The 26,783-nt window shown below is 46.6% G+C and overlaps 1 protein-coding gene across 1 annotated transcript in view; it reads left to right on the top strand.

The window, feature by feature from the left end:
* Positions 1 to 26,783, top strand: part of LAMA4 (laminin subunit alpha 4) — a 225,100-nt gene that overhangs the window by 30,090 nt on the left and 168,227 nt on the right. The window contains exons 2-9 of the mRNA XM_030199221.1: positions 322 to 423; positions 3,430 to 3,557; positions 7,110 to 7,190; positions 8,684 to 8,898; positions 9,889 to 9,989; positions 14,120 to 14,300; positions 17,138 to 17,233; positions 20,462 to 20,613. Coding sequence (XP_030055081.1) covers positions 322 to 423; positions 3,430 to 3,557; positions 7,110 to 7,190; positions 8,684 to 8,898; positions 9,889 to 9,989; positions 14,120 to 14,300; positions 17,138 to 17,233; positions 20,462 to 20,613 — 1,056 coding nt within the window. The remainder of the gene's footprint in view (positions 1 to 321; positions 424 to 3,429; positions 3,558 to 7,109; positions 7,191 to 8,683; positions 8,899 to 9,888; positions 9,990 to 14,119; positions 14,301 to 17,137; positions 17,234 to 20,461; positions 20,614 to 26,783) is intronic.

Below are 26,783 nucleotides of genomic sequence, written 5' to 3'. Positions count from 1 at the left end.
CCATAGACCATTATTAAAATGACTTGGGGAAAATCCACTGCTTATTTCTAGGATAAGTAGCATAAAATGTACTTTTTTGGGACCTTGCCAGGTATTTGTGACCTGGATTGGCCACTGTTAGAAACAGGATGCTGGGCTTGATGCACCTTCGGTCTGTCCCAGTGTGGCAGAACTTATGTACTTAATCTCCCTACTCTTTTCCCCCTAGTATTATTCCAAAGCCTGAGTCTTCCCTAAGGCACAATGCCCAGATGATTGCAAGGACCCATAGAGGTGATGCCACTGAATTTCATGTTTCGATTCTGTGTTTCCTCCTGGCAGAGATGCAGTGCGGGATATTTCTACTCCACATCTGGCAGATGTTTGCCCTGTAATTGCAATGGAAATTCAGACACCTGCTTGGATGGATCTGGAGCCTGTGTGGTGAGTACAATTCTCATCTCCCTCTCCTGCCTCACATTCCTGTGACGCGCACACTCAGACTGTGCTTGTGCATTAATGTTCCGTGTCCATTCTCACTTGCACTGCACTTGTGCACATGTACTGCATGTTTACACTCACACTGAGCTTGTACTCAACGATGCTGTATGTTTATGTTATGCATTTCTGTGCTTTATATATTCACATTCGTACTGCATTTGTGCACATGCACTGCGTGTTTACACTCAAACTGGGCTTGTACTCACAAACATTGCATTGTTTATACTCGCACCATGCTTGAATGTTTCTGTGCTTTATGTATTCACACTCACCCTGCACTTACACACTTGTGCACATCCACTGCATGTTTACACTTCTCTCACACTGCACTTACATACTCACAGGCATTATAAACATCCACATTCACACTGTGTTTGCACAGTTAGATATACTGACATTTCACAAACATTGCACGAATATACTCACATGCACTATACCTTCTCACAAACATTGCACCTGCATATTTACTGTACTATACATTCAGTGGAGGAGCGGCCTAGTGGTTAGAGCACTGGTCTTGCAATCCAGAGGTGGCCGGTTCAAATCCCACTGCTGCTCCTTGTGATCTTGGGCAAGTCACTTAACCCTCCATTGCCTCAGGTACAAACTTAGATTGTGAGCCCTCCTGGGACAGAGAAATATCCAGAGTACCTGAATGTAACTCACCTTGAGCTACTAGTGAGAAAGGTGTGAGCAAAATAAATAAGTTCACACTTACTATACTTCTGCATTTACAGGCACTATAGATTTATGCTCACACTTCATACTTACATTCACACTATGTCTACATACCTGACACTGCACTTTCACAAACACACACTGACACAGCATGTGTATATATGCATGCAGCTTAGAGGCAATGGTCTGAGAAGCCAGGGTTCAAATGCTTCTTCTGCTATTGTGACACCTTGTGACCTTAGGCAAGTCACTTTAGGTCCCACTGCTTCAGGTACCCACTTCATTCAGCAGCACTATCTAAACCTTTACAGGAAATAAAATTACTAGAAACAACAGCCGGCACCACGAAGCAACGCAATCCAGTTCAGAGCCGTGCTGCAACCGCTGCTATTAAGCTCAGTAGATTATTGTAATTCCATTAGATCCTGACTTATCGAGGAAATTACTCCAAAAGTCTCATGTGACTCAAAATACTGTTGCAAGATTTTGACAAAAGCAGGAGGAGATTTAGTGTGTCCCAATTGTTATCACATTTGTATTGGTTACCTTCGGTGAGTGGAGTATGTGTAAAATTTTAGTTTAACTTTTGAAATTTTGAAATGCCGGACATCCTGCTTACTCTGTTCAGAAATTCAACAATTTACTCCCAGACGTCCATTACTGTCTGTACAGAACTTGTTGATAGTTCCAGATTAATCTATTTCTGGAGAACAAAAATGGAGGGAAAAGCTTTTAAGCATTTAGAGTCTGAAGGGTGGAATAATCTACTGGAAGAAATAAGGTCTAAGTTGTAACTTCCTGGCGTTTCCTTAACAGGATGGATGGATCTGTTTCATTGTAAGGCTCTAAACCATCTTGAAAAGCGTTGCCAAGAAGAGGGTATATAACGATTTTATAAATTAAATAGGAAATTGGTTAGTGGACAAGCTGAGAACCAGGAGAACTGGGTTTGATTCCCACTGCAGCTCCTTGTGACTCTGGGTAAGTCACTTAACCCTCCATTGCCCCTGGTACAAAATAAGTACCTGAATATATGTAAACCGCTTTGAATGTAGTTGCAAAAACCTCAGAAAGGCAGTATATCAAGTCCCCTTTCCCTATTCAAGATTCTACATGGAATCTACATGCAGGACATCAGACTCACAGAAACAGAAGCCTGCGCAGCCGCATTGGTGATCTGCAAGGGCCGACTTCTACATGGAATGTTGCTAATGGAGGAGTAGCCTAGTGGTTAGTGCAGCAGACTCTGATCCTGGGGAACTGAGTTTGATTCCCACTGCAGCTCCTTGTGACTCTGGGTAAGTCACTTAACCCTCCATTGCCCCTGGTACAAAATAAGTACCTGAATATATGTAAACCGCTTTGAATGTAGTTGCAGAAACCTCAGAAAGGCGGTATATCAAGTCCCATTTCCCTTTCCCTTTCCCAGTAAGCCAGCTTTCATTGTAAGAAATAATTGGATATTCAAACAGTGGTTGTTTTCACCACTGTATGTTGGAAAATTTTTGGGATACTGTTTTTGTGCTTTACAAACATCCACTGACCCCTGATGCAGCCTTATTAGGAGAAACATGGCCACATCAGGCCTACTTTGTTAATAAAGTTTGGAACTTGAATCTTTGCATTGCTTTGCTTCTTGGTGTTTGTCTGTAGTTTCCAGTTGGCAGGTTAGCACCTGTCTCTTTGTGTGTTCTGAAAATAAATTACTGGTTCTATAGACTCAGCTGGTCTGTGGCCTGAAGAGTATTGTAATTCTGATTTCGTGAGAAAATTAGGGCTATATTTCATGCATGCAGTGAGGTAACACCAGCTTCGTATCAGCCTGGCTGGGTGAGATGGTACCTCTGCCTCACAGCCTTTTATTTCTGCAAAATTTCTGAGCCTCATAAATAGACAAATGCACATACTTTGCAGGATTGACTAACCAGGAAAACCTGGAGCTGCTGGATTCACTAACTCACACAGTAAAAAATGCTGCTTTGCCACATCTTTGTAGACTGACCCCTAAGTGTCTGTCCCTGAAGATAAAATGTGTTTCCGTGCCTAGTGGAGGAGACTTGGGATTTTAACTCTAGATTCTGTGCCACATTAGGCCACTTCTCTGTATGAATGTCCTGTAAAGAGTTACACCTCCCAGTGAGACAGAACAGAAGCAGGTCAGGTTCAGCACATGCACCGAGTCAGATCCCACCTGCAGCGCAGATTCAGCTCCGCTGTGAATCGGGAGTGGCTTTTCCCCTCATGCAGGACACTCTTCACTGTCTTTTGCAGGACTGCCGGCACAATACGACAGGAGAGCACTGTGAACGCTGCCCAGATGGTTACATTGGTGATGTCAGCAGAGGAGTACCCCGGTTCTGCCAGGCCTGCCCTTGCCCCCTGCCCTTCAGCTCCAACAAGTAGGTGATGTCTCCAGTTCATTAAATAGACTCTAAGCCAGACCTCTCCCCAATACCTGTCCATCAAGAGCCCCCTTCGTCCTCCCCTGAAGCTGACTTCTATTTTAAGGCCTCTTGACTGGGGACAGCCTGAGCCATGTTGAGGAGTGGATTGTGTCTGGTGAGGACAATTTAACCCATCTGCATATTCCTCCAGCATGCTCTGGGGTGACTCCCGGCTCCACCCCGAGTCACTCAGGCTTCCACCACTGGTCCCCCAAGCGTCATCCAGCTGCTTGCCAGGTGCTGGGGAGGTTTGTACTTGTCTTCTCTGGTTTCTCCTGCTTTTTGTGTCTCTTCACTCCCTCTCTCTTGCACCCTGTGATGTCTCTGGTCCCTTAAAGATGAGTGACTATTGCACCAGCCCTGTAAGTACAGGCCAAGGCTGATGCAATGACTCCGAGGCAGAATTCCTTTTTAGGCTGTGTTTGAGGCGTGGCAACCCCAGCAGTCATAGACTGTGTTTGACCTGCTGTCAGAGGCCTTCTTAAGACTATATATGCTGAACTGCAAAGGGTTTTTCACCCTATGTCTCGGCCCTGTGAATAAAGGCTTATTTTGTTTCCATCCCTTTGTCTGGCTGTGTTATTTCACTGGCCCACTCCCAACCCTCGCTCGGGATCTCACACAGTCCCTCCAGGATGTCCACTCTGTTACAAATTTTGGTATCATCTGCAAAAAGGCAAACCTTACCTTCTAACTGTTCAGCAATGTCCCTCACAAATATATTGAGCAGAATCAGCCCCAGCACCAGGGGCGTAGCCAGACCTCGGCAGAAGGAAGGACCAGAGCCCGAGGTGGGAGGGGGGGCACTGTTTAGCTGCCTCCCCCTGCCGCCGCTTTGGACCCTCCCCCCCCCGCCACAACCATAAATGTGCCCCCCCCCCCCCCACCGCCACATCAGGTACCTTGTTTTCTGGCAGGGGTCCCCAATCCCTGCCAGCCGAAGAGTCTTCATGGTGTGATCTTGCGCTGAAGAAGACTCTTCGGCTGGCAGGGATTGGGGACCCCTGCCAGAAAACAAGGTACCTGATGCGGCAGCGGGGCGGTGGGGGGCAGGTGGCGGCGGGAGGGGGTCAAATATAGAGGGGGCCAGAGCATAATCTGTGGGGGCCCATGCCCCCGTGGCCCCACGTAGCTACGCCCCTGCCCAGCACCAATCCTTGAGGCACTCCACTACTCACCTTTCCTTCCTCCAAGTGAAAACTGGGGGATTAAGGGGGGGGGGGGTCGTGCCTTTATCTCTCCAGTGGTCATCTGATCAGTTTTGGAACCTTTTTGGCACTTAGTCATTATTGAAACAGGTCTAGACAAAAATGTCCTATTTTTTTCCCTGGATGTTTTCACAATGTTCCATTATCGCAGAATAATGTTCAAATCATAAGCCCACACTAGTACCACCTAAAACACATCTCCAGCATATCCTCTTGACATTTCGATGAACTGCATAGAAAAATGTCATAAAAATGAATTTCGGAAATTGCGATTTGGAGGTTTTTGTGATAAATGTCTGCCGTTTTTTAGACACTTTTCAATTTTGAAAATGAGCCCATTGTCTGTCACTTGCCTTCATGGAAGGGACGTATCTGAAGGACATGTTTTAAGCTGTTTTCTCTTCCAGGAATCTCTCATTTTACACTTACTCTTCCAGAGCTGTGTTTGAGGAACCCACGTACTTTGTTCACTCTGTCTAAGGAGTCCAGACCTCACATTTAGGAGGTTCCATGGACCCCCAAAATGCCCCTCTAATCATTGAAGATCGGCCCCCAATAACGGTGGCTTTTGTTCTTTTTAGTTGGGATCAGATCCCAGGGAACTTTTCACTTTACAAGACTGCACTTTGCAGTTGCTGGTCTCTGAGTTTCATATTCTGTAAACGAGATGATTATTTCAAGTCAGCTGCATTAATAATAGCAATAAACCCACCTCCTCCTCCTCCTCCTCCTCCCCAATTTGCCCAAGGCAGCTGCTGGTGAGCCATAAGCTCAGGGGATTTGTATGGTTTGCACTGTGGTTCCAGTTCCAGTGCATGTAGGTTCAGAAGTTCTGTACCGGCCCGTAAACTCTAGTAAAGTATCTACAGCTGCAAAAAGGTTTAGAAGGAAAGCATTGTAGGAACCACATATCAAAGGAACAGCACCTCCCCGCTCCCCCCGTTTTCTATTTCTGTTGATGGCTCTCTCATTCTCCCTGTCTCCTCAGCTCGAAACCTTGGGGTCATCTTTGACTCTTCTCTCTCCTTCTCTGCTCATATCCAGCAGATCGCCAAGACCTGTCGTTTCTTTCTTTACAACATCCGTAAAATCTGCCCCTTTCTTTCCGAGCACTCTACCAAAACCCTCATCCACACCCTTGTCACCTCTCGTTTAGACTACTGCAATCTGCTTCTTGCTGGCCTCCCACTTAGTCACCTCTCCCCTCTCCAGTCGGTTCAAAACTCTGCTGCTCGTCTCATCTTCCGCCAGGGTCGCTTTACTCATACTACCCCTCTCCTCAAGACCCTTCACTGGCTCCCTATCCGTTTTCACATCCTGTTCAAACTTCTTCTACTAACCTATAAATGTACTCACTCTACTGCTCCCCAGTATCTCTCCACACTCGTCCTTCCCTACACCCCTTCCCGTGCACTCCATTCCCTGGATAAATCCTTCTTATCTGTTCCCTTCTCCACTACTGCCAACTCCAGACTTCGCGCCTTCTGTCTCGCTGCACCCTACGCCTGGAATAAACTTCCTGAGCCCCTACGTCTTGCCTCATCCTTGGCCACCTTTAAATCTAGACTGAAAGCCCACCTCTTTAACATTGCTTTTGACTCGTAACCACTTGTAACCACTCGCCTCCACCTACCCTCCTCTCTTCCTTCCCGTTCACATTAATTAATTTGATTTGCTTACTTTATTTATTTTTTGTCTATTAGATTGTAAGCTCTTTGAGCAGGGACTGTCTTTCTTCTATGTTTGTGCAGCGCTGCGTATGCCTTGTAGCGCTATAGAAATGCTAAATAGTAGTAGTAGTAGTAGTAGTAGCATGCCAAAGGAGCACAGCCCCGGAGGAACATAGCACCGTAGGAACACAGCGCCGGCCGTAGGAACACAGCACCATAGGAACAAAGTACCAGTAGGTGTCAGCAGATAACATTTTATCCAGCTACATCACACAGTTGCCCTACTTATACCAGTCTAGCACTGGCTATCATCTTTCCTTGCTCTTACCACAGTCCCAGCCTTAAGGAGATCTACCACGATTACCCCCTGCAGGTGTCGCTCTTTCTCTGTTTCGTCTTTATTGGGGTAGTTCAGTCAGTTCAGTCTACGGTCACTGACACTCCAGAATATCCCAAAGCACTACTGTGATTATGTGCTGTCCATCCCCCACTTGGTGCAGCCACACTGCTCCCTGCCATGTTGCCCCTCCTGTTCCAGTATTGCAACTGGGGTAGATAAGCACTTTGGGGAAATTTTCTCACCACAGCACCATCCAGACTGTAATAATGTTTTCTGTTTTGACTTGCAGTTTTGCGGTCTGGTGCAACAGGAAAAATGGCATCGTGCAATGTCTTTGCAAAGAAAACTATGCAGGAAACAAATGTGAAAGGTACAGTACGGGAGATAGTGTGATTTATATACTGTGATGTGCTCTAGTTTCCTTACACCAATGAGTCCTGAAAGGTAAAGGAGGAGCTGGAGGGAGGGGCTTGTAGGATATGTGGCATATGGGAGGTATTCTAGGGCAAAAATAGTGAGTTGCAGCCTGGAAAAATGCCCCTCCAGCAAGTCCACCTAACACTGGCAGCTCCAAGCTCACTTGCAGGGAGGTTCACTAAAAAGATCCACCCTTTCTATTATCAACCATGACATGAGCTGAGCAGCTATTGGGGAAAAGATACTGAGACTCTCCAGCGTGGCAACTCAGCACAATTGCCCCAGGGCCCAGCATATTCTATGACACCATTTCTTGATCTTGAAACAAATACGGGAGCTGTGGAGGGCACCGTTTCCAGCCAGCACTGCAGAGATGGACATATGGAAACCAAACGAATTACAGAGAAATACCCCCGATAACACTGCTTTACTTTTCAGTGAGTTAATTCCAGCAACCCCCTGGGAACTGAACCAGAGAAGACAAATAGGGAGAAATATTCAACCCGCAGCACTCAGCATTTATCAAATGCTGGTGAAATTAGACCTGGATATACAGAGCCAGGCTTAATCATAGTAGCATAGTAAGTGACGGCAGATAAAGACCTGAACGGTCCATCCAGTGTACGCAACAGTCACAGTCATTATCAAGTCACGATTACACCAACAACGAATGCGATGTAAAAAGCTTGAAAATCTGGCTATATATTCAGAGCCAGGATTAATCTGGCTATAAGTTCTCCTGGTCCCGTTGATACTCAGCACTGGTTCCCAACTAACTATCTGGGCACAGGTAGGACAGTTTTCCATGTGGTTAATTACAGTGTTCGAGCCCTGGCATTAATGTCAGTCGTTCCTGGATAACTTTGACATCCGGCCCTGGACCACCCAACAGTCAGAGCTGATATTCAGTGGCCCTCTCTAATAACCTGAAAAGTAAAGCATTGTTATCAGGGGTATTTGTCCGTGATCCGTTTGGTTTTCTTATGCCCATGTCTGTAGTGCTGGCTGGAAACAGTGCCCTGCACAGCTTCGACTCTCTCATACTTGTTGCAGGAGCACGAAATGGGGAGTCTCAGCATCTTGATACTTAAAGGGCCTCCTACCCGAGAAATATTCTGCTCAGACCAAAGAAGTCAGGCTCTGAGGGTCTAAATGTTAACTCCCCAGTTCTGCAACGGACTGGCACATAGGATAACCCACCCACCCTGATAGAAACGTCATGGATCCAGAGGCAGAGTCTGTAAGAATACGGCCGAGTGAGACCGAGCTCCGTCCAGCCAGCATCCTGTCTCCCGTAGTGGCTAGTCCAGAACTGTTGTGATATCTTGGCAGTTCACCTTCTGGTGGGGCTCAGCTTTATTAAGTAGACCCTCTTCTTCTCTGCTTTTGGGGGGTGAGGGGTGTGCACGGACCCTAATCGTGTCTCTGGCTGCTCTTTACCCTCAGGTGTGCCCCTGGTTACTATGGAAATCCCTTACTGATGGGCAGCACCTGCAGGAAGTGTGACTGCAGCGGAAACTCGGACCCTAACCTGATCTTTGAGGACTGCGATGAGGTTACTGGACAGTGCCGCAACTGCCTGCATAATACCACTGGCTTTAACTGCGAGCTCTGTGCCCCAGGCTACTACGGTGATGCCAGAGTTGCCACGAACTGCACCGGTATGTGAGTGGCCAGTGTAGGGGACTGGACTACTGGGGTTCCATTCCCAGCTATGGTTCCTCAGATTGTCCAGGGCTCATATCCTTTAGGGAGGGGGGAATTCTCAGCCAGTGCTCAGAGGAACACCTGCTGGTCAGGCTTTTGAGTCTAGGTTCCTGACTCTGTGGCCCCTCAATCAGTTCTGCCAATACAAGGACCAGGTTATAGAGCAGGGGTGCTCAATGTCAGTGCTCGAGGTCCGCAATCAAGGAGGTTAATTTGAGAACAGGAGACGGTACAGGGCTATTTAGCCCATTATATGGGTTGAAGCCAGTAGGCAACATCACTAGTTCACCCAAAACAATATCCAAAGATTATTATGAGAAATAATGGACTGCCTATGTGTGGTCCATCTGTAAAAAGTCTAAAACTGTCCCAGTTGGATAGGCAGTGCCTTAAACGGTGGAAGACAAACTGGACTGGATAAGCCATATACCAGTCTTTATCTGCCTACATTTTTCTATGTATCTGTCAATGATTAGCCACTTGCCTGAAGACTGAACACAGGTCTATCCAAAGGATCACTATGATTTGACAACTTGACAGCATTTAACAGAGGAAGGCTCTAGCCCGTTCATGAGGTTGAACCATGTCTCCATAACGGCCACAGTGTACAAGTCCATTTCTATCCTCGGGGCTTACAGATCAGGAATGTTGTTGTCTAGCATTTGTGTTCATCTACTTCCATGAACTTGTGGGCAACTTGCTTGTATTGTGTATAATTTTTATTCTGTTCATCTTTTTCCCTTTGTGGTTGATGAGTGTGTTGAGATTATCTATCTCCATTACCATAATGTTTTCGCAGGGGTGACACCCTAAACTTGTTACCTTCCATGTTGTCTGTACGCACAACCTTGACGGAGAGAATGATCCTCTGAAGTCTGGGAGGCATGCTTCTCCTCAGGGTGTTATTCTTGAACCCTAATGCAGTGTTTTCTGTCTTTCTTCAGCATGTCCATGCAAGACATGTGGCACAGAGGTGTGCGATGGGATCACTGGACAGTGTCGTTGCAAGCCTGGAGTTACCGGACGTTTCTGCAGCCACTGTGAGGTGAGTTCTGTCAAAGGAGAAATGGGGAGACATCGATATCGTTCCTAATGCACAACTGGGAGTTCAGGGACATTGAAGGCTGATATCACCAGTGTTCTTCAAAGTACTCAAGTAAAAGTAAAAATAAATTCATATTTTAATATTTAAGTAAAAGTACAATGACAAACACATGAAAAAATTTACTTAAGTGAAAGTAAAAAAGTTATTGCCTAATACAACACTAAAGGGGTCTTTTATGTAGGGTCACTGGCATTTTTAGCACGCATTAAAAATAGACACATACTAAACGCTAAAGACGCCCATAGGAATACATTGGCGTCATTAGCGTTTAGAGCAAGCCTATTTTTAACACGCGCTAAAAATGCCAGCGTGCCTACGTAAAAGACCCCCTTAGTGAGTAAAAAGTAAAAGTACCGCAATTACAATGAATGGAACCATCGTTAAGGTTTCAATCCTAACAACTTTACTGCTCTATAATTCAGTCCACTTTGCTTTAATTGAAACTACATTTTGAAAATGACTGTTACTCTTGCGAGAGCGCTTTTGAGTCATTAATCCAAAGCAGCTAAAAAGGTTCAACAACCATACTGGCAGGAAAAGGTGATAAAAAGTTCCTTCAAATCAGACCAGGCTGCAACATTACGTCCTCTGTCTAGGTCATCAAGGGAGTCTCTGTCTGAAACACTTGACTTCTTTATGGGAAAGAATACTTTATCATCTGCATTAGAAGTCGGGCTGTCTAATTTATCTCTTGCATCTTCATTATCATCGTCATGCTGTCCAATTACAGAGAAGAATTTCACAAAATTGAGAATTGTCTGTTCTAACAATTTTTCATCTGATGGCAAACTCTGAATATCTTCGAGAACTGATTTTTTTATTTTTTTTGTTACATTTGTACCCTGCACTTTTTCCCACTCATGGCAGGCTCAATGCGGCAGGCAATGGAGGGTTAAGTGACTTGCCCAGAGTCACAAGGAGCTGCCTGTGCCGGGAATCAAACTCAGTTCCTCAGGACCAAAGTCCACCACCCTAACCACTAGGCCACTCCTCCACAACATAATAAACGTATGGGAACCCTTCGAGCAGACTATCAGTCCAGTAGACAGTCATCCCAATGTAAAATTTCCCATGGGATGACGAGCAGTAGAGATGTATGTCTGATCACCAAGAATTGCAACCAGCTTCCCACATCAAAGTAACCCAACTCATCAGTGTTCTGTTTGGCTGGAGACCAGTAACCAGTTCAACAAACACAGGCAACTCCACTCTTCTTATGGGCTATATTCACTGAACAGCAAAATGTAAGATGAGATGATCCATTGTTTGCGTGACAAGGTTTTGCTCTTTCTTTCATTTAGTTTACTGAGGAATCATCATTTACATCTTGCTTACGCTTTTTACTTTTAACTGCAAGCATCAGATGTAACTGAGTAAAAGACATAAAAATTGGCGAAATTGTTACTTCAGTAAAAGTAACAAATGTTATTCTGTAAAAGTGAAAATGCCGACAAAGCCGATTTTTGTTGGCATTGTCACGGAGAAAGCGCTAGTGATGCTTGATAAAAGAGACCCTTAGTTACTAACACAGGATATCACAGAAAGCTCTGACCAATTGACCAAAGAATTAAAACTGCGATAGGTCTGGGAGAAAACGGTTGACATTACACAAAAGACATTTTTTGCTCAAGGAAACAGATAAGAGAGTGCTGCACCATGCAACAATGAAAGGCTCCAATTTGCAAGAGCTCTATAAGATACTCAAAGGCATAAAGTCAGAATCCCATTGAAGTCCGGTACTTTCTAAACTATAAATTATATTACATAATGCGGCACTTTCTTAAACCACTCCAAAACTAAAGTAAAAAATCCAGTTCTCAACAAAATACTATGCACAGAAAAATTACAATTGAAAAGTAATCAAAATTCCACTATGTATCTTCAATAGTTTGCTATATCCATTGTGGAGAAATATTTGTAATACACACAGTTGTACACATCCTGACAAAGGCCACTTGTTTTGCCTGAAGCTGCATCGGGAGGAGGAACCGCATTATTCACAAAATCCCATAAGATGGCAGATAACGGATATAGACACCGAGAATGACGTCAACCAATCATCATTCATTCTGAATTTAAAGGGATAGAACCATCAAAGTCTTATCCAGGATTAGAAAAAAGCTTCCCACTCAACAAGGTCATTAAGGCCATTAGATTCCGTCATCTGAAGTCTATAAACCCAACGTTGTTCCTGTTGGTGTAGCCTTTTCAACGTGTCGCCTCTTTGATCAATGGCCATACAAGTCCGAAAATTGATGACATAACATCACACAATGACTCACCAATTACATCATCAATTTTTGTCATTGGTTTAAGAGACTGCCACATTATATAATATAATTTTTGGCTTAGTTTAATGGGGTTTTTTTTGAGTAACAGGATTTTCTCTGATTAGAGCTTTTTCCTGTGCTGTTTTTTTCCAGCTTTTATTAAGACCAGAGTCAGGAGGGTGACTGAGTCCATTTTATGTAATATTTGGCTGGGGGGTAGTTTCTGTGGTGTCTGCACTAGGACAAAGTACATGCCACAGATGCCCTTTACCTACACCTGCTATTTCTGGCTGGTTAAATCAATTTGAATATCGACCCATATGAAAATATTCATCTGTCTGCTCTATTTCTTTGATTGTACATCAAGGCAGAGAAGTTCTCTACATTATGCTATATATGGGGAAACCCCTCTGCTTTTATGATACAATGAATGGTCAACAAACAAGTTGCCTCCTAGATAATGACAGAGAATTATCTGGTCCCTTCCAGTCTGCCCAGTATCTCTTTCCACTCTGCTAAGGACACGTCTCAGTGGCCAGTCACAGAGTGCAGTGCAGTCTTTCTGCCTTTCTCCTGTGCAGTCCAGCAGCCCAGGTAGAAGAGTGTTTGTGTTTTTTAGTTGATGAACCCTCTCATAAACTCGTCACTTATGTGCCGAGTTGGTTCAGTAGGAAGGTGTCATCTGTAGCTTGTTTGCTGACCCTGTACATCCAAGAAGGATCTTTAGTGAAAGCACTGAGTGGAAAAGACAGTGGCATAGCTAAGGGTGGGCCTTTCTTGCCTCAGGCCCACCCAGTCAGCAGCCCATGAGGCCCTCAAAACTCTTCAGTGATGGCGCCTCACTACTCTCTCTCTCCCTCTTCTCCAGTTGTGGCCTGGCATCTGCCCGTCTCTCTCTGGAACCCCCCTGGTCTACCTCAGAGCTACTGCCAGCGGCAATTCCTATAGGCATTCCTGTGCCGGCCCTGCAGGTATCTCTCTATCATGTCCTGCCCTCAATGATGTCACTTCTTGTTTCTTTGGTAGGGATGTGGTAGAAAGAAGCCTGCAGGGCTGGCACAGGTTGACTATAGGAATTGCGACGGCCAACGGCTCTGAGGTAGAACTGGGGGAGGGGGTTCACAGAGAAACGGACAGATGCCGGGTCATTAAAAAAAAACCACACACTATATTGTGGGTAGGGGTGGGAAGGGCCCACTCAAGTTAACTCTGGGCCCACCCAAAATAGCAGGTCTGCCTGCGCCCCTGGGAAAGAGCAGGTGTAAGAACAGAGTCCCCGCAGAATACAATGTGGTTTTATTCTAGGCATCGCCCGAGTCCCATGCATGTGGTTTAGATATTGAGAGAGGACACGAAAGGGCAGAGAGTATGTGTCAGCTTGTCCAGATCAATTCTTGTTTACCGCTAATATCCCCTTTCCAGGGTTCAGTGCGATTTACAATCTAGGTGAGACAAAAGCAGATAATGTTGGTGTGAGGGATGAAAAAATTAGATATCATTGACGTAATGGATGAGATCAAAAGTATTCTAAAATGGGATAGTGGATGGTAGTAGGAGATAGAAGTCATAATGGATTATTTTGAAGCCGTCTTTGGGAAGAGAAAGGTTTTTAGCGTCTTCCTGAAGTTGAGGTAGCTGTTTTCTGTTCTGACGGCAATAGGTAGAGAAATCCATATTTTAACTCCAAGTATGGGGAATAGAGAACTGTAAACCTTCTGATACTGAGTTGTCTCCAGTCATCTGCTACGATCCACTCTCTCTCTCTCTCTCTCTCTCTCTCTCTCTCTCTCTCTCTCCTAGGTTGGCTATTACGGCTATGACTCCTGTACCGGCTGTCAAAGGTGTAGGTGTGGTCCGGCTTCAAGAGACAGCAACTGTGACCCTGTAACCCAGCAGTGTCAGTGCCAGCCAGGAGCAGATGGGCTGAACTGTGAGCGCTGCAAGTCTGGCTTCTGGAATTATGGACCTGCTGGCTGCCAGAGTGAGTGCTAGTCCCGAGATGCTGAATGAGCCAGGAAAGATCCAATTTGTGCATGAAGCTTAAAGCTTCACCATCCTGCCAGGAGCAGAAAAAAAAGGCACAAACGAGGGTGGAGTGAATGAGAGAAATAGAGGAGAGACAAACAGAAGGGTCTGGTATCATTTCTGATTAGAAGCGGAGTGTGGGGAGTCCTTAAATAATGTGGTTATCACTTACATTGGATGCTGTACAGCAGAGAACTGCGTAGACTTTGAAGTCTGCGTACAAACCCACGGGTGCTTCAGGGAGGTGGTAGAGGTCAAAACAGTAACATAAGGTCCAGAAGATCCTAGGGGGAAAGCAAAGGTTGACTGGGGTTTAGCACCTCCGTGGGAAAGTTGTTCATAGGCTCTGATAGCAGGTTTGATGATGAGCCAACCATTGGTGTTAATGAGCAATAATAGATTATAACTGGCAGTTACACAATTATAACATTCAAACTGCAAAGCCTGCAACAGACTCCAAGTGAGCATGGACCTGGGAGGGGCATGGGGGGGGGGGGGGTCAAGGGCATGCCAGGCAGTTACGTGCTCTGGTTACAAAATATGAGCATTGACACGTCTGCTTAAATTATGCCAACCATTGAACTAGCAGAAATGCTTGGGCCTGAAGTCCACTCGTTCGGACGTAACCACCATAATAGAATTTGTGCTTAGCACACCTCATCCCAGTGCTCACCCTTAGGCAGTCTGTAGATAATTAACCCCCCTCCGTCCGTCCGTCCGTCTTTCCGTACTCTCCATCTGCTTTCCCTAACTGAGCCTTGGTTTTGTCTTGAAGACTCTGCTTCAGCTGAGGCCCTGTGTCACAGAGGTTATCTTTTCTCCCATACTCCTTGCCCAGTTGACCGCGGAGGTGGTGTCGGGCTACTACTTTCACCCTCTTGTAGATTTCAACCTCTTCTTCCACCTCAGTCTCACTGCTTTTCTTCCTTTGAAGTCCACTCCATCCATCTATTCACTCCTCTGCCTCTCCGAGTAGCTGTCATTTATCGACCCCCCTGATAAGTCCCTTTCTTCCTTTCTCATTGATTTTGACTTCCTTCTTTCTTGAACCTTCAGCTCCTTCCCTCATTCTTGGGGAATTTTAACATTCATGCTAATGATCCCTCTGACTTTAACATCCTCTTTCAATCTTCAATCTCCACTACCCACACTCACCAGAACGGCCACTATTTTGATCTTATCTTCTTCTCCAACCGCTCACTCTCCAGTTTCTGCACCTCAGCTCTTCCCCCCTCTCTGACCATCATCTGATAAATTTCATCCTTAAACACCCTCCCCCCTGCGCTGCGTACGTCTAGTAGCACTGTAGAAATTACTTGTAGTAGTAAAGATTACTCAGTAAGCAGGAGTGGCTGCAGTAACGTTCTGGACTACATTACCCACAATGCATTCACAGACAACAACAGGAAGTAACAGTAGCATTGAAGACCCTAAGGTGTGAGATCAGCATTAAACGGACTTTAGAGCTACACTATAAAGAAGAAACAAAAAGCAGGCACACAGCACTGTGGGGGCAGAACGGACAGGCATGGCCATGAATCTGCCTTGGATTTTTATTTTTTTTGGGGGGAGGGTATTTTTCTTTTCATAATTCTTATGTTGGTTGAAAAATTCCATCCTGACCTGTAAAGGCACCAGATTTATCCAGTACTAATCCGACTTCCTTACCTCCTCTTCATAAGGGGTGTTAACAGGCTTAGGACCCTATTTACTAAGGCACGTTAACATTTTTAACTAGGGTTACAATATGTCCGGATTTACTCGGACATGTCCTCTTTTTGAGGACATGTCCGGGCAACCGAATGGGTTTTGCCAATCTGCCCGTTTGTCCGGATTTCTGGACAAATGGGCAGGCTGGTGGGCCCGCCAGCCTGCCCATTTATCCAGAAATCCGGACAAACGGGCAGATTGCTAGCCTCCCCTCCCCTTACTTACTGTTGCCCTGGTGGTCTAGTGACCTCTTCCGCCTTCGGGGCAGGCAAGAGCCCCCTCTTTCCTACCCAGAGCACTGCCCTTCATGCATCCTTCCTGTTCGTGATCTCGACGCTGATTCAAAATGGCCGCCGAAAGTTGAAGTCTCGCAAGGTCAATTCATCTCTCGGCGGCCATTTTGAATCGGCGCCCAGATCACAAACAGGAAGGATGCATGCAGGGCAGCGCTCCGGGCAGCAAAAAGGGGGCTCTTTCCTGCCCCGAAGAGGTCACTAGACCACCAGGGCAGTAGTAAGGTAAGGGGAGGGGGAGTGACGGGGTGTGTGACGGGGGGAGGGGAAAATGTGACAGAGGGAGGGATGGGGTGTGAAAGGGAGTGGGGCATGTGTCCTCCTTTTGGGGAGACAAAATATGGTAACCCTATTTTTAATGCACCTACAATTAGCGCATACACTAACTGTGTAGGTGCCTATAGGGATATTGTAGGCGCATACATGGTTAATGCGCATTAAAGATGCTAATGCACCTATAACACGGCTTAGTAAATAGGGCCCTTAGTTAAGTAAAATAGGGCTGACGCAAATATTTGAATTTGATTTGCTTCGGCCCCGAGTAGTGATTTAAATTTGAATACAAATAATCTAGGACTGTACTGTGCTAAATCCTTCTGAAATAAATGCTAGATCTCTGATTTCATGTTGAAACGTCGTATTTGGCCAAATAGTAAGATATGCTTTTCGGTAAAGTTCTGTAAAATATTGCTCAGTCACGTAATTGAAAGGACGCTCCCAAGGTAGGTCTTTTGTCTGTTTTTCATCAATGGAATGAGTCGGAAACCTGTCATCATATCTTCTCTACTAGGATGTGGTTGTGGAGGAGGACCTTGTGACAGTCGTACTGGAGAATGTGTGGCAGAAGACCCCAATGCCCCAGCAGCTACCCACTGCTCCATGTTCAGTAAGTACACTGCTAAGGCTGAGGCCTGATCTACCTGAATGTGTCGGTTGTGTTCCCCAAGCAAATGCTCGCTATCCATACCTGTTCTGTTTCTACGGTATCACTAACCTCCACTTACCACTGTGCTATTTTATTTGAGTCCTGTATACGGACCGTTATTCCACGAAGGATTCACAGTGGTTGACAAATGAAGAAGCTCTCAAATACCAGAAGAATTACAGTGTTGGAGGTACTTGTTCAGACCGTAATCGGCTAACGCCATTGACGGTTATATGTAAGCCACATTGAGCCTGCAAAAGGTGGGAAAATGTGGGATACAAATGTAACAAATAATAATAATAATTACAACCAAGTAACCCATCATTATCTGCTAAAAATATAGGTTTTTAAGCCCTTTCTAAAAAGTTAAATAGGGTGATAAACCTTTCATAAGAACATAAGAATAACCAGACTGGGTCAGACACATAGGCGTAGACTGGGGGGGGGGGGCGAGGGGGGGCAATGCCTCCCCAAATGACGACGAGGCGCCGCCGCGCCATTAGGTAAAAAAAAAAAACAACACATGCAGGCACGCGCTCCTCTCCATCCGCTTGGCTTCCCTGCCCTCTCTGTCTGCGTCCCGCCTTCCTCTGATGTCAGAGGAAGGCGGGACGCGGGCAGGGAAGCCAAGCGGACGGAGAGGAGCGTGTCCGTCTACCCCTCTCTCTTCCTCCCTCCCTCCGGCGCAGGCAGCAGTCTTTTCCAGCGTTCCTGGCAGCGGTAGCGTTGTACACGCTGCCTTTGGCTCTGCCCCGAAGCCTTCTCTTCAAGTTCCTGTTCCCGCATAGGTGGGAACAGGAACTTGAAGAGAAGGCTTCCGGGGCAGACCGAAGGCAGCGTGTACATCGCTACCGCTGCCAGGAACGCTGAGAAAGCTGAAGACTGTTGCCTGCACCGGAGGGAGGGAGGAAGAGAGGGGGTAAACGGAGTCACGAACTTGGACCTCGCGGGGGGGGGGGGGCAGTAGAAGGAAGATGGATGGAACTGGGAGGGGTGGGGAGCAGAGGGAAGATGGATGGTACTGGGAGGGGTGGGGAGCAGAGGGAAGGAGCAAGAGATGGATGGGACTGGGAGGGGTGGGGAGCAGAGGGATGGACCAGGAGATGAATGGGATTCGGAGAGGTCAGGCACAGCAGAGGGAAGGAGCAGAAGATGGATGGGACGGAGGGATGGTGAGCAGAGGGAAGGAACAGAAGATGGATGGTACTGGGAGGGGTGGGGAGCAGAGGGAAGGAGCAAGAGATGGATGGTACTGGGAGGGGTGGGGAGCAGAGGGATGGACCAGGAGATGGATGGGATTCGGAGAGGTCAGGCAAAGCAGAGGGAAGGAGCAGAAGATGGATGGGACGGAGGGATGGTGAGCAGAGGGAAGGAACAGAAGATGGATGGTACTGGGAGGGGTGGGGAGCAGAGGGAAGGAGCAAGAGATGGATGGTACTGGGAGGGGTGGGGAGCAGAGGGAAGGAGCAAGAGATGGATGGGACTGGGAGGGGTGGGGAGCAGAGGGATGGACCAGGAGATGGATGGGATTGGGAGAGGTCAGGCACAGCAGAGGGAAGGAGCAGATGATGGATGGGACGGAGGGATGGTGAGCAGAGGGAAGGAACAGAAGATGGATGGGACTGGGAGGGGTGGGGAGCAGAGGGAAGCCTACTGGAAAGAAGACACTGAATAAAACAGAAGACACTGGGACCAAAGCGAATAGAAAAACTAAATGATCAGACAACAAAGGTAGATAAAAGTATTTTATTCATAATTTATTAATTGAAATGTGTCAGCTTTTTGAAATGTGCATCTGTGATATTTTGCCTGTAAATGTCAATTCCTTCCTCCATATTAGCATTCTTTGCCCCCCCCCCCCAAATGAAACAGTCAAACTACGCCTATGGTCAGACCGCATAAAACTCGGACCTATCTGTATCTGCTTTTGCTTCATTAATTAATTTATTTATTTATTTCATTTGTATCCGACATTTTCCCACTGATTGCAGGCTCAAAGTGGCTTACATAAATCTGTAGTAAGGCTACAGTACAAGAAGGACAATTATGCAAATTGAGAGTAAGATAGGAAATAACAATTAAACAGCAATAAGTAAAAGATAATAACGTGTAATTAATGTCCTTGGATCATATTAATAGTAAGGGTTAATTCAGATTATGTTGAACCAGGAGAATAAGCCTTCTTAAACAGTACTGATTTCAATCATTTCCTGAAGTTTTAGTAGTTCTGGGTAGATTTTACTGATTTGGGTAAGGCATTCCACAGTTGAGTGCCTTTGTAAGTGAAGTTTGAAGCGTAAATTGATTTGTATTTTAGGCCATTACAGTCTGGGTAGTGTAAGTTCAAATATGATTGTGAGGTACTGGATCTGTTTCTGGGTGGTAAGTCAACTAACTCAAGCATATATTCTGGTACTTCACCGTAGATTATCCTGTGAATTAATGTACATATTGTAAAGTTTACTCGTTCTTTAATAGGGAGCCAGTGCAGAATTTCTCGAAGTGGTTTTGCAGATTTGAATTTTCCAAATATCATTCTTGCTGCAGTATTTAGAGCCGTTTGAATTTCTTGAGTAGATGTTCTTTGCATCCGGCATATATAGCGTTGCAGTAGGGAGGCGGGGATAGTGCTGGGGAGACTTATACGGTCTGTGCCAGAGCCGGTGGTTGGGAGGAGGGGCTGGTGGTTGGGAGGTGCGGATAGTGCTGGGCAGACTTATACAGTCTGTGCCAGAGCAGGTGGTTGGGAGGCGGGGCTGGTGGTTGGGAGGCGAGGATAGTGCTGGACAGACTTATACGGTCAGTGCCAGAGCCGGTGGTGGGAGGCGGGGATAGTGCTGGGCAAACTTATACGGTCTGTGCCAGAGCCGGTGGTTGGGAGGAGGGGCTTGTGGTTGGGAGGCGGGGATAGTGCTGGGCAGACCTGTATGGTCTGTGCCAGAGCCGGTGGTTGGGAGGCGGGGCTGGTGGTTGGGAGGCGGGGATAGTGCTGGGCAGACTTATACGGTCTGTGCCCTGAAGAGCACAGGTACAAATCAAAGTAGGGTATACACAAAAAGTAGCACATATGAGTTATCTTATTGGGCAGACTGGATGGACCGTGCAGGTCTTTTTCTGCCGTCATCTACTATGTTACTATGTTACTATGTCCTGTGCTCAAGGGTTCAATTTGTCTCTGTTTCTTTCCAGCTTGTGATAAATGCATTTGGGATTTGATAGATGATCTAAGATTATCGAGTACATCACTGGAGGAATCGCGACTCTCTCTGCTGAGTGTTTCCACTGGAGTTGCTGCCCACAGACATCTGAATAAAGTGAATGCTACGATCTTCAACCTTGTGGTACGCTCTTCCATTTTCACTTAGACCCATTTAAGCATTTCTTTTTGAAAGACCCTTCCACCCATCTTCCTCGTCTGTCCCCCCTAGTAGCTCTTTCTCTATCCCTGCTCTTAGAAAATCAAACCAGAGCTGCAGGTCGCTGTGTACAGATATGAAAGTCAGGGAGACAGGTGCAAATAGAATGTTAGTTATTATTAGGAAAGGAATGGAAAACAAAAATGAGGACGTTATAATGCCTTTGTATCGCTCCATGATGCGACCGCACCTCGAATATTGTGTTCAATTCTGGTCGCCGCATCTCAAAAAAGATATAGTGGAATTAGAAATGGTGCAGAGAAGGGTGACAAAAATGATAAAGGGGATGGGACGACTTCCCTATGAGGAAAGGCTAAAGCGGCTAGGGCTCTTCAGCTTGGAGAAAAGGCGACTGAGGGGAGATATGATAGAGGTCTATAAAATAATGAGTGGAGTGGAATGGGTAGATGTAAATTGATTGTTTACTCTTTCAAAAAATACTAGGACTAGGCGGCATGCAATAAAACTACAATGTAGTAAATTTTAAATGAACCTGAGAAAAAGTTTCTTCACTCAACGTGTAATTAAACTCTGGAATTCATTGTGGTTAGCTTAGCGGGGTTTAAAAAGGGTTTGGATAGCTTCCTAAAGGAAAAGTCCATAGACCATTATTAAATTGGACTTGGGGAAAATCCACTATTTCTGGGATAAGCAATATAGAATATTTTGTTCTTTTTTGGGATCTTGCCAGGTATTTGTGACCTGGATTGGCCACTGTTGGAAACAGGATGCTGGGCTTGATGGACCTTTGGTCTGTTCCAGTGTGGCAATACTTATGTACTCTCTCTCTTTGTTTCCAGGTCTGGCTCCAACCAGTCCTCAGAACAGGGCTTACAAGTCTCAAATCTAAACGTTTGCTTACCTCAGCTAGGTCCCTGTCTCTAGACATAAGTTGTAAAGGCACATACTTGGGCTTCAGTTCTTCCTTCCCTGGCCCTGCCTTTTATACTTCCTGGTTCAGACTCCACCCATCCAGACCTGCCAAGTCTCCCACATTCAGCAGGTCATCTCCTGCACTCCCGCCAAAATGGAAAATGTCCCGCTGAGACACCGTGGGCCAGATCACTTTTTCCCCCACTGCTGCTGCTTCTTCCAGTGAGCAGCAGCGGTGGCAAAACAACTCCTGCCTCCCTCTCCCCCTTTTATCCGGTATCCGTTTCCTGGCCACTGCTGCTTCTTGTGCTCAGCCAGTGCTGTATTCAAAATGGCACCTAGTGGGAGTATCACAAAACTATCATTAGGGGTGCCATCTTGGATGTGGTACTAGCCAGGCAGGAATGAAGGGAGTTCACTCCTGCCCGGCAACCACTGGCCCTCTCTGGGGGCAGGGAAGCATTGGAAATAGAGAGAGAAGCTGCCTGGGGGATGGGGCTGGATTGGAAGGGAAGGAGGCTGCCTAGGGAAAGGCCATTACAAGGAGCCCTGCAGCCTTTGCAGATTGGGCTTGGAAGCATCAGCCCAATGCCCCCAGCCAGGGCCACCGAGGGGGGGGACAGGGGGGACAGAATTCCCCGGGCCCGGGCCTCCGGGAAGGGGGCCTGCCTGCCCGCCCGCCCTCCGTCGCTCCCTGGCATTGAACTTAAGCACCTCACCTTTGAAAGCGCAGCAAGCAGCGGCAGACTACTCCTTCCTTCCGTGTCCCACCCTCGCCTGACGTAACTTCCGCGAGGGCGGAACACGGAAGGAAGGAGTGGTCTGCCGCTGCTTGTTGCGCTTTCGAAGGTGAGGCGCTTAAGGTCAGTGCACAGGGCCCGGTGGAGGGGGGTCCCCAGGGGCGACCTTGTCCCGGGCCTTACCCAGTCTCTCGGCGCCCCTGCCCCCAGCATGTAGAATAACGCTACTTGCGAGGTGGCTCACAAGCATGATAATTCTTTTACCATGGGTTTCAGCAATCTGTGGTACTGGGATCCCACGGAAAATGAAGGTGTGGTAAAAGGCGATCTTTTACCACACGTTGATGAATTCTCCCCTTATTCTTCCACTGGGTCAGAGCAGTATTGATCATTGGAAAGAGTGTGGAGGAGTAGCCTAGTGGTTAGAGCACTGGTCTTGATATGCAGAGGTGGCCAGTTCAAATCCCACTGCTGGAGGAGTAACCTAGTGGTTAGTGCAGTGGACTCTGATTCTGGGGAGCTGAATTCGATTCCCACTGCAGTTCCTTGTGACTCTGGGCAAGTCACTTAACCCTCCATTGCCCCTGGTACAAAATAAGTACCTGAATCAGGGGCGTAGCTACGGGTGGGCCTGGCTGGGCCCAGGCCCACCCAATTTCAGCCCAGGCCCGCCCAGTGCCAGCCCCAGCTCCCATTGCCAGCCACTGCTGCTTTTCCTGTTGAGCAGCAGGGCCGGCGCTACAAAAAAAAGAAGCACTAACGCTAGGGACGAAAAATGTTAAAAAAAAAAAAAAAGCGCGGCACCGGCAGGCACTCTCTAGGCAGCCTTGAGGCATTGGCTGCTGGCTCGCAGGCTACATCACTGCCCCTGGAGCGACGCAGGGGCAGTAACGTAAGAGACGGGAGGAGCCTGCGAGCCAGCAGCCAATGCCTCAAGGCTGCCTAGAGAGTGCCTGCCGGTGCCGCGCTTTTTTTTTTTTTTTAACATTTTTCGTCCCTAGCGTTAGCGCTTCTTTTTTTTGTAGCGCCGGCCCTGCTGCTCAACAGGAAAAGCAGCAGTGGCCGGCAATGGGAGCTGGGGCTGGGGCTGGGGCTGGCGCTGGCATGCAGGGCGGGCCTCGTCGAGGAAAAGAGAAAAGAGGGAAAACAGATGGAAGGATGGCAGAGAAAGAGGGAAAACAGATGGAAGGATGGGGAGAGAAAGAGGGAAAACAGATGGAAGGATGGCAGAGAATGAGGGGAAACATGGAAGGATGGGGAGAAAAGAGGGAAAACAGATGGAAGGATGGCAGAGAAAGAGGGAAAACATGGAAGGATGGGGAGAAAGAGGGAAAATAAATGGAAGGATGGGGAGAAAAGATAGAAAACAGATGGAAGGATGGCAGAGAAAGAGGGAAAACAGATGGAAGGATGGCAGAGAATGAGGGGAAACAGATGGAAGGATGGGGAGAGAAAGAGGGAAAACAGATGGAAGGATGGCAGAGAATGAGGGGAAACATGGAAGGATGGGGAGAAAAGAGGGAAAACAGATGGAAGGATGGCAGAGAAAGAGGGAAAACATGGAAGGATGGGGAGAAAGAGGGAAAATAAATGGAAGGATGGGGAGAAAAGATAGAAAACAGATGGAAGGATGGCAGAGAAAGAGGGAAAACAGATGGAAGGATGGCAGAGAATGAGGGGGAAACAGATGGAAGGATGGGGAGAGAAAGAGGGAAAACAGATGGAAGGATGGCAGAGAATGAGGGGAAACATGGAAGGATGGGGAGAAAAGAGGGAAAACAGATGGAAGGATGGCAGAGAAAGAGGGGAAACATGAAAGGATGGGGAGAAAGAGGGAAAATAGATGGAAGGATGGGGAGAAAAGATAGAAAACAGATGGAAGGATGGCAGAGAAAGAGGGAAAACATGGAAGGATGGGGAGAAAGAGGGAAAACATGGAGGATGGGGGAGAAAAGAGGGAAAACAGATGGAAAGATGGCAGAGAAAGAGGGGAAACATGAAAGGATTGGGGAGAAAGAGGGAAAATAGATGGAAGGATGGGGAGAAAAGATTAAAAACAGATGGAAGGATGGCAGAGAAAGAGGGAAAACATGGAAGGATGGGGAGAAAGAGGGAAAACATGGAAGGAGGGGGAGAAAGAGGGAAAACAGATGGAAGGATGGCAGAGAAAGAGGGAAAACATGGAAGGATGGGGAGAAAGAGGGAAAATAGATGGAAGGATGGGGAGAAAAGATAGAAAACAGATGGAAGGATGGCAGAGAAAGAGGGAAAACAGATGGAAGGATGGCAGAGAATGAGGGGAAACAGATGGAAGGATGGCAGAGAATGAGGGGAAACAGATGGAAGGATGGGGAGAGAAAGAGGGAAAACAGATGGAAGGATGGCAGAGAATGAGGGGAAACATGGAAGGATGGGATAGAAAAGAGGAAAACAGATGGAAGGATGGCAGAGAAAGAGGGGAAACATGAAAGGATGGGAGAAGAGGGAAAATAGATGGAAGGATGGGGAGAAAAGATAGAAAACAGATGGAAGGATGGCAGAGAAAGAGGGAAAACATGGAAGGATGGGGAGAAAGAGGGAAAACATGGAAGGATGGGGAGAAAAGAGGGAAAACAGATGGAAAGATGGCAGAGAAAGAGGGGAAACATGAAAGGATGGGGAGAAAGAGGGAAAATAGATGGAAGGATGGGGAGAAAAGATAGAAAACAGATGGAAGGATGGCAGAGAAAGAGGGAAAACATGGAAGGATGGGGAGAAAGAGGGAAAACATGGAAGGATGGGGAGAAAAGAGGGAAAACAGATGGAAGGATGGCAGAGAAAGAGGGAAAACATGGAAGGATGGGGAGAAAGAGGGAAAATAGATGGAAGGATGGGGAGAAAAGATAGAAAACAGATGGAAGGATGGCAGAGAAAGAGGGAAAACATGGAAGGATGGGGAGAAAGAGGGAAAACATGGAAGGATGGGGAGAAAAGAGGGAAAACAGATGGAAGGATGGCAGAGAAAGAGGGGAAACATGAAAGGATGGGGAGAAAGAGGGAAAATAGATGGAAGGATGGGGAGAAAAGATAGAAAACAGATGGAAGGATGGCAGAGAAAGAGGGAAAACATGGAAGGATGGGGAGAAAGAGGGAAAACATGGAAGGATGGGGAGAAAAGAGGGAAAACAGATGGAGAGGATGGCAGAGAAAGAGGGGAAACATGAAAGGATGGGACGAAGAGGGAAAATAGATGGAAGGATTGGGAGAAAAGATAGAAAACAGATGGAAGGATGGCAGAGAAAGAGGGAAAACATGGAATGATGGGAGAAAGAGGGAAACATGGAAGGATGGGGAAAAAGAGGGAAAACAGATGGAAGGATGGCAGAGAAAGAGGGAAAACATGGAAGGATGGGGAGAAAGGAGGGAAAAAAGATGGAAGGATGGGGAGAAAAGATAGAAAACAGATGGAAGGATGGCAGAGAAAAGAGGGGAAAAACATGGAAGGAGGGGAGAAAGAGGGAAAACATGGAAGGATGGGAGAAAAAGAGGGAAAACAGATGGAAGGATGGCAGAGAAGAGGGTAAACATGAAAGGATGGGGAGAAAGAGGAAAATAGATGAAGGATGGGGAGAAAAGATAGAAAACAGATGGAAGGATGGCAGAGAAGAGGAAAATATGGAAGGATGGGAGAAAGAGGGAAAACATGGAAGGATGGGGAGAAAGAGGAAAATAAATGGAAGTATGGGGAGAAAAGATAGAAAACAGATGGAAGGATGGCAGAGAAGAGGGAAAACAGATGGAAGGATGGCAGAGAATGAGGGGAAACAAGATGGAAGATGGGGAGAGAAAGAGGGAAAACAGATGGAAGATGGCAGAGAATGAGGGGAAACATGGAAGGATGGGGAGAAAAGAGGGAAAACAGATGGAAGGATGGCAGAGAAAGAGGGGAAACATGAAAGGATGGGGAGAAAGAGGGAAAATAGATGGAAGGATGGGGAGAAAAGATAGAACACAGATGGAAGGATGGCAGAGAAAGAGGGAAAAACATGGAAGGATGGGGAGAAAGAGGGAAAACATGGAAGGATGGGGAGAAAAGAGGGAAAACGAATGGAAGGATGGCAGAGAAAGAGGGGAAACATGAAAGGATGGGAGAAAAGAGGGAAAATAGATGGAAGGATGGGAGAAAAGATAGAAAACAGATGAAGGATGGCAGAGAAGAGGGAAACATGGAAGGATTGGGAGAAAGAGGGAAAACATGGAAGGATGGGAAAAGAGGGAAAACAGATGGAAGGATGGCAGAGAAAGAGGGAAAACATGGAAGGATGGAAAAGAGGAAAATAGATGGAAGGATGGGGAGAAAAGATAGAAAACAGATGGAAGGATGCAGAGAAGAGGGAAAACATGGAAGATGGGGAGAAAGAGGGAAACATGAAGGATGGGGAGAAAAGAGGGAAAACAGATGGAAGATGGCAGAGAAAGAGGAAACATGAAGGAGAATGGGGA

Source organism: Microcaecilia unicolor, chromosome 3 (genome assembly GCF_901765095.1).
Source record: "Microcaecilia unicolor chromosome 3, aMicUni1.1, whole genome shotgun sequence".
NCBI classification, from domain to species: Eukaryota; Metazoa; Chordata; class Amphibia; order Gymnophiona; family Siphonopidae; genus Microcaecilia; species Microcaecilia unicolor.
This window is presented reverse-complemented; position numbering and strand designations above follow the sequence as displayed.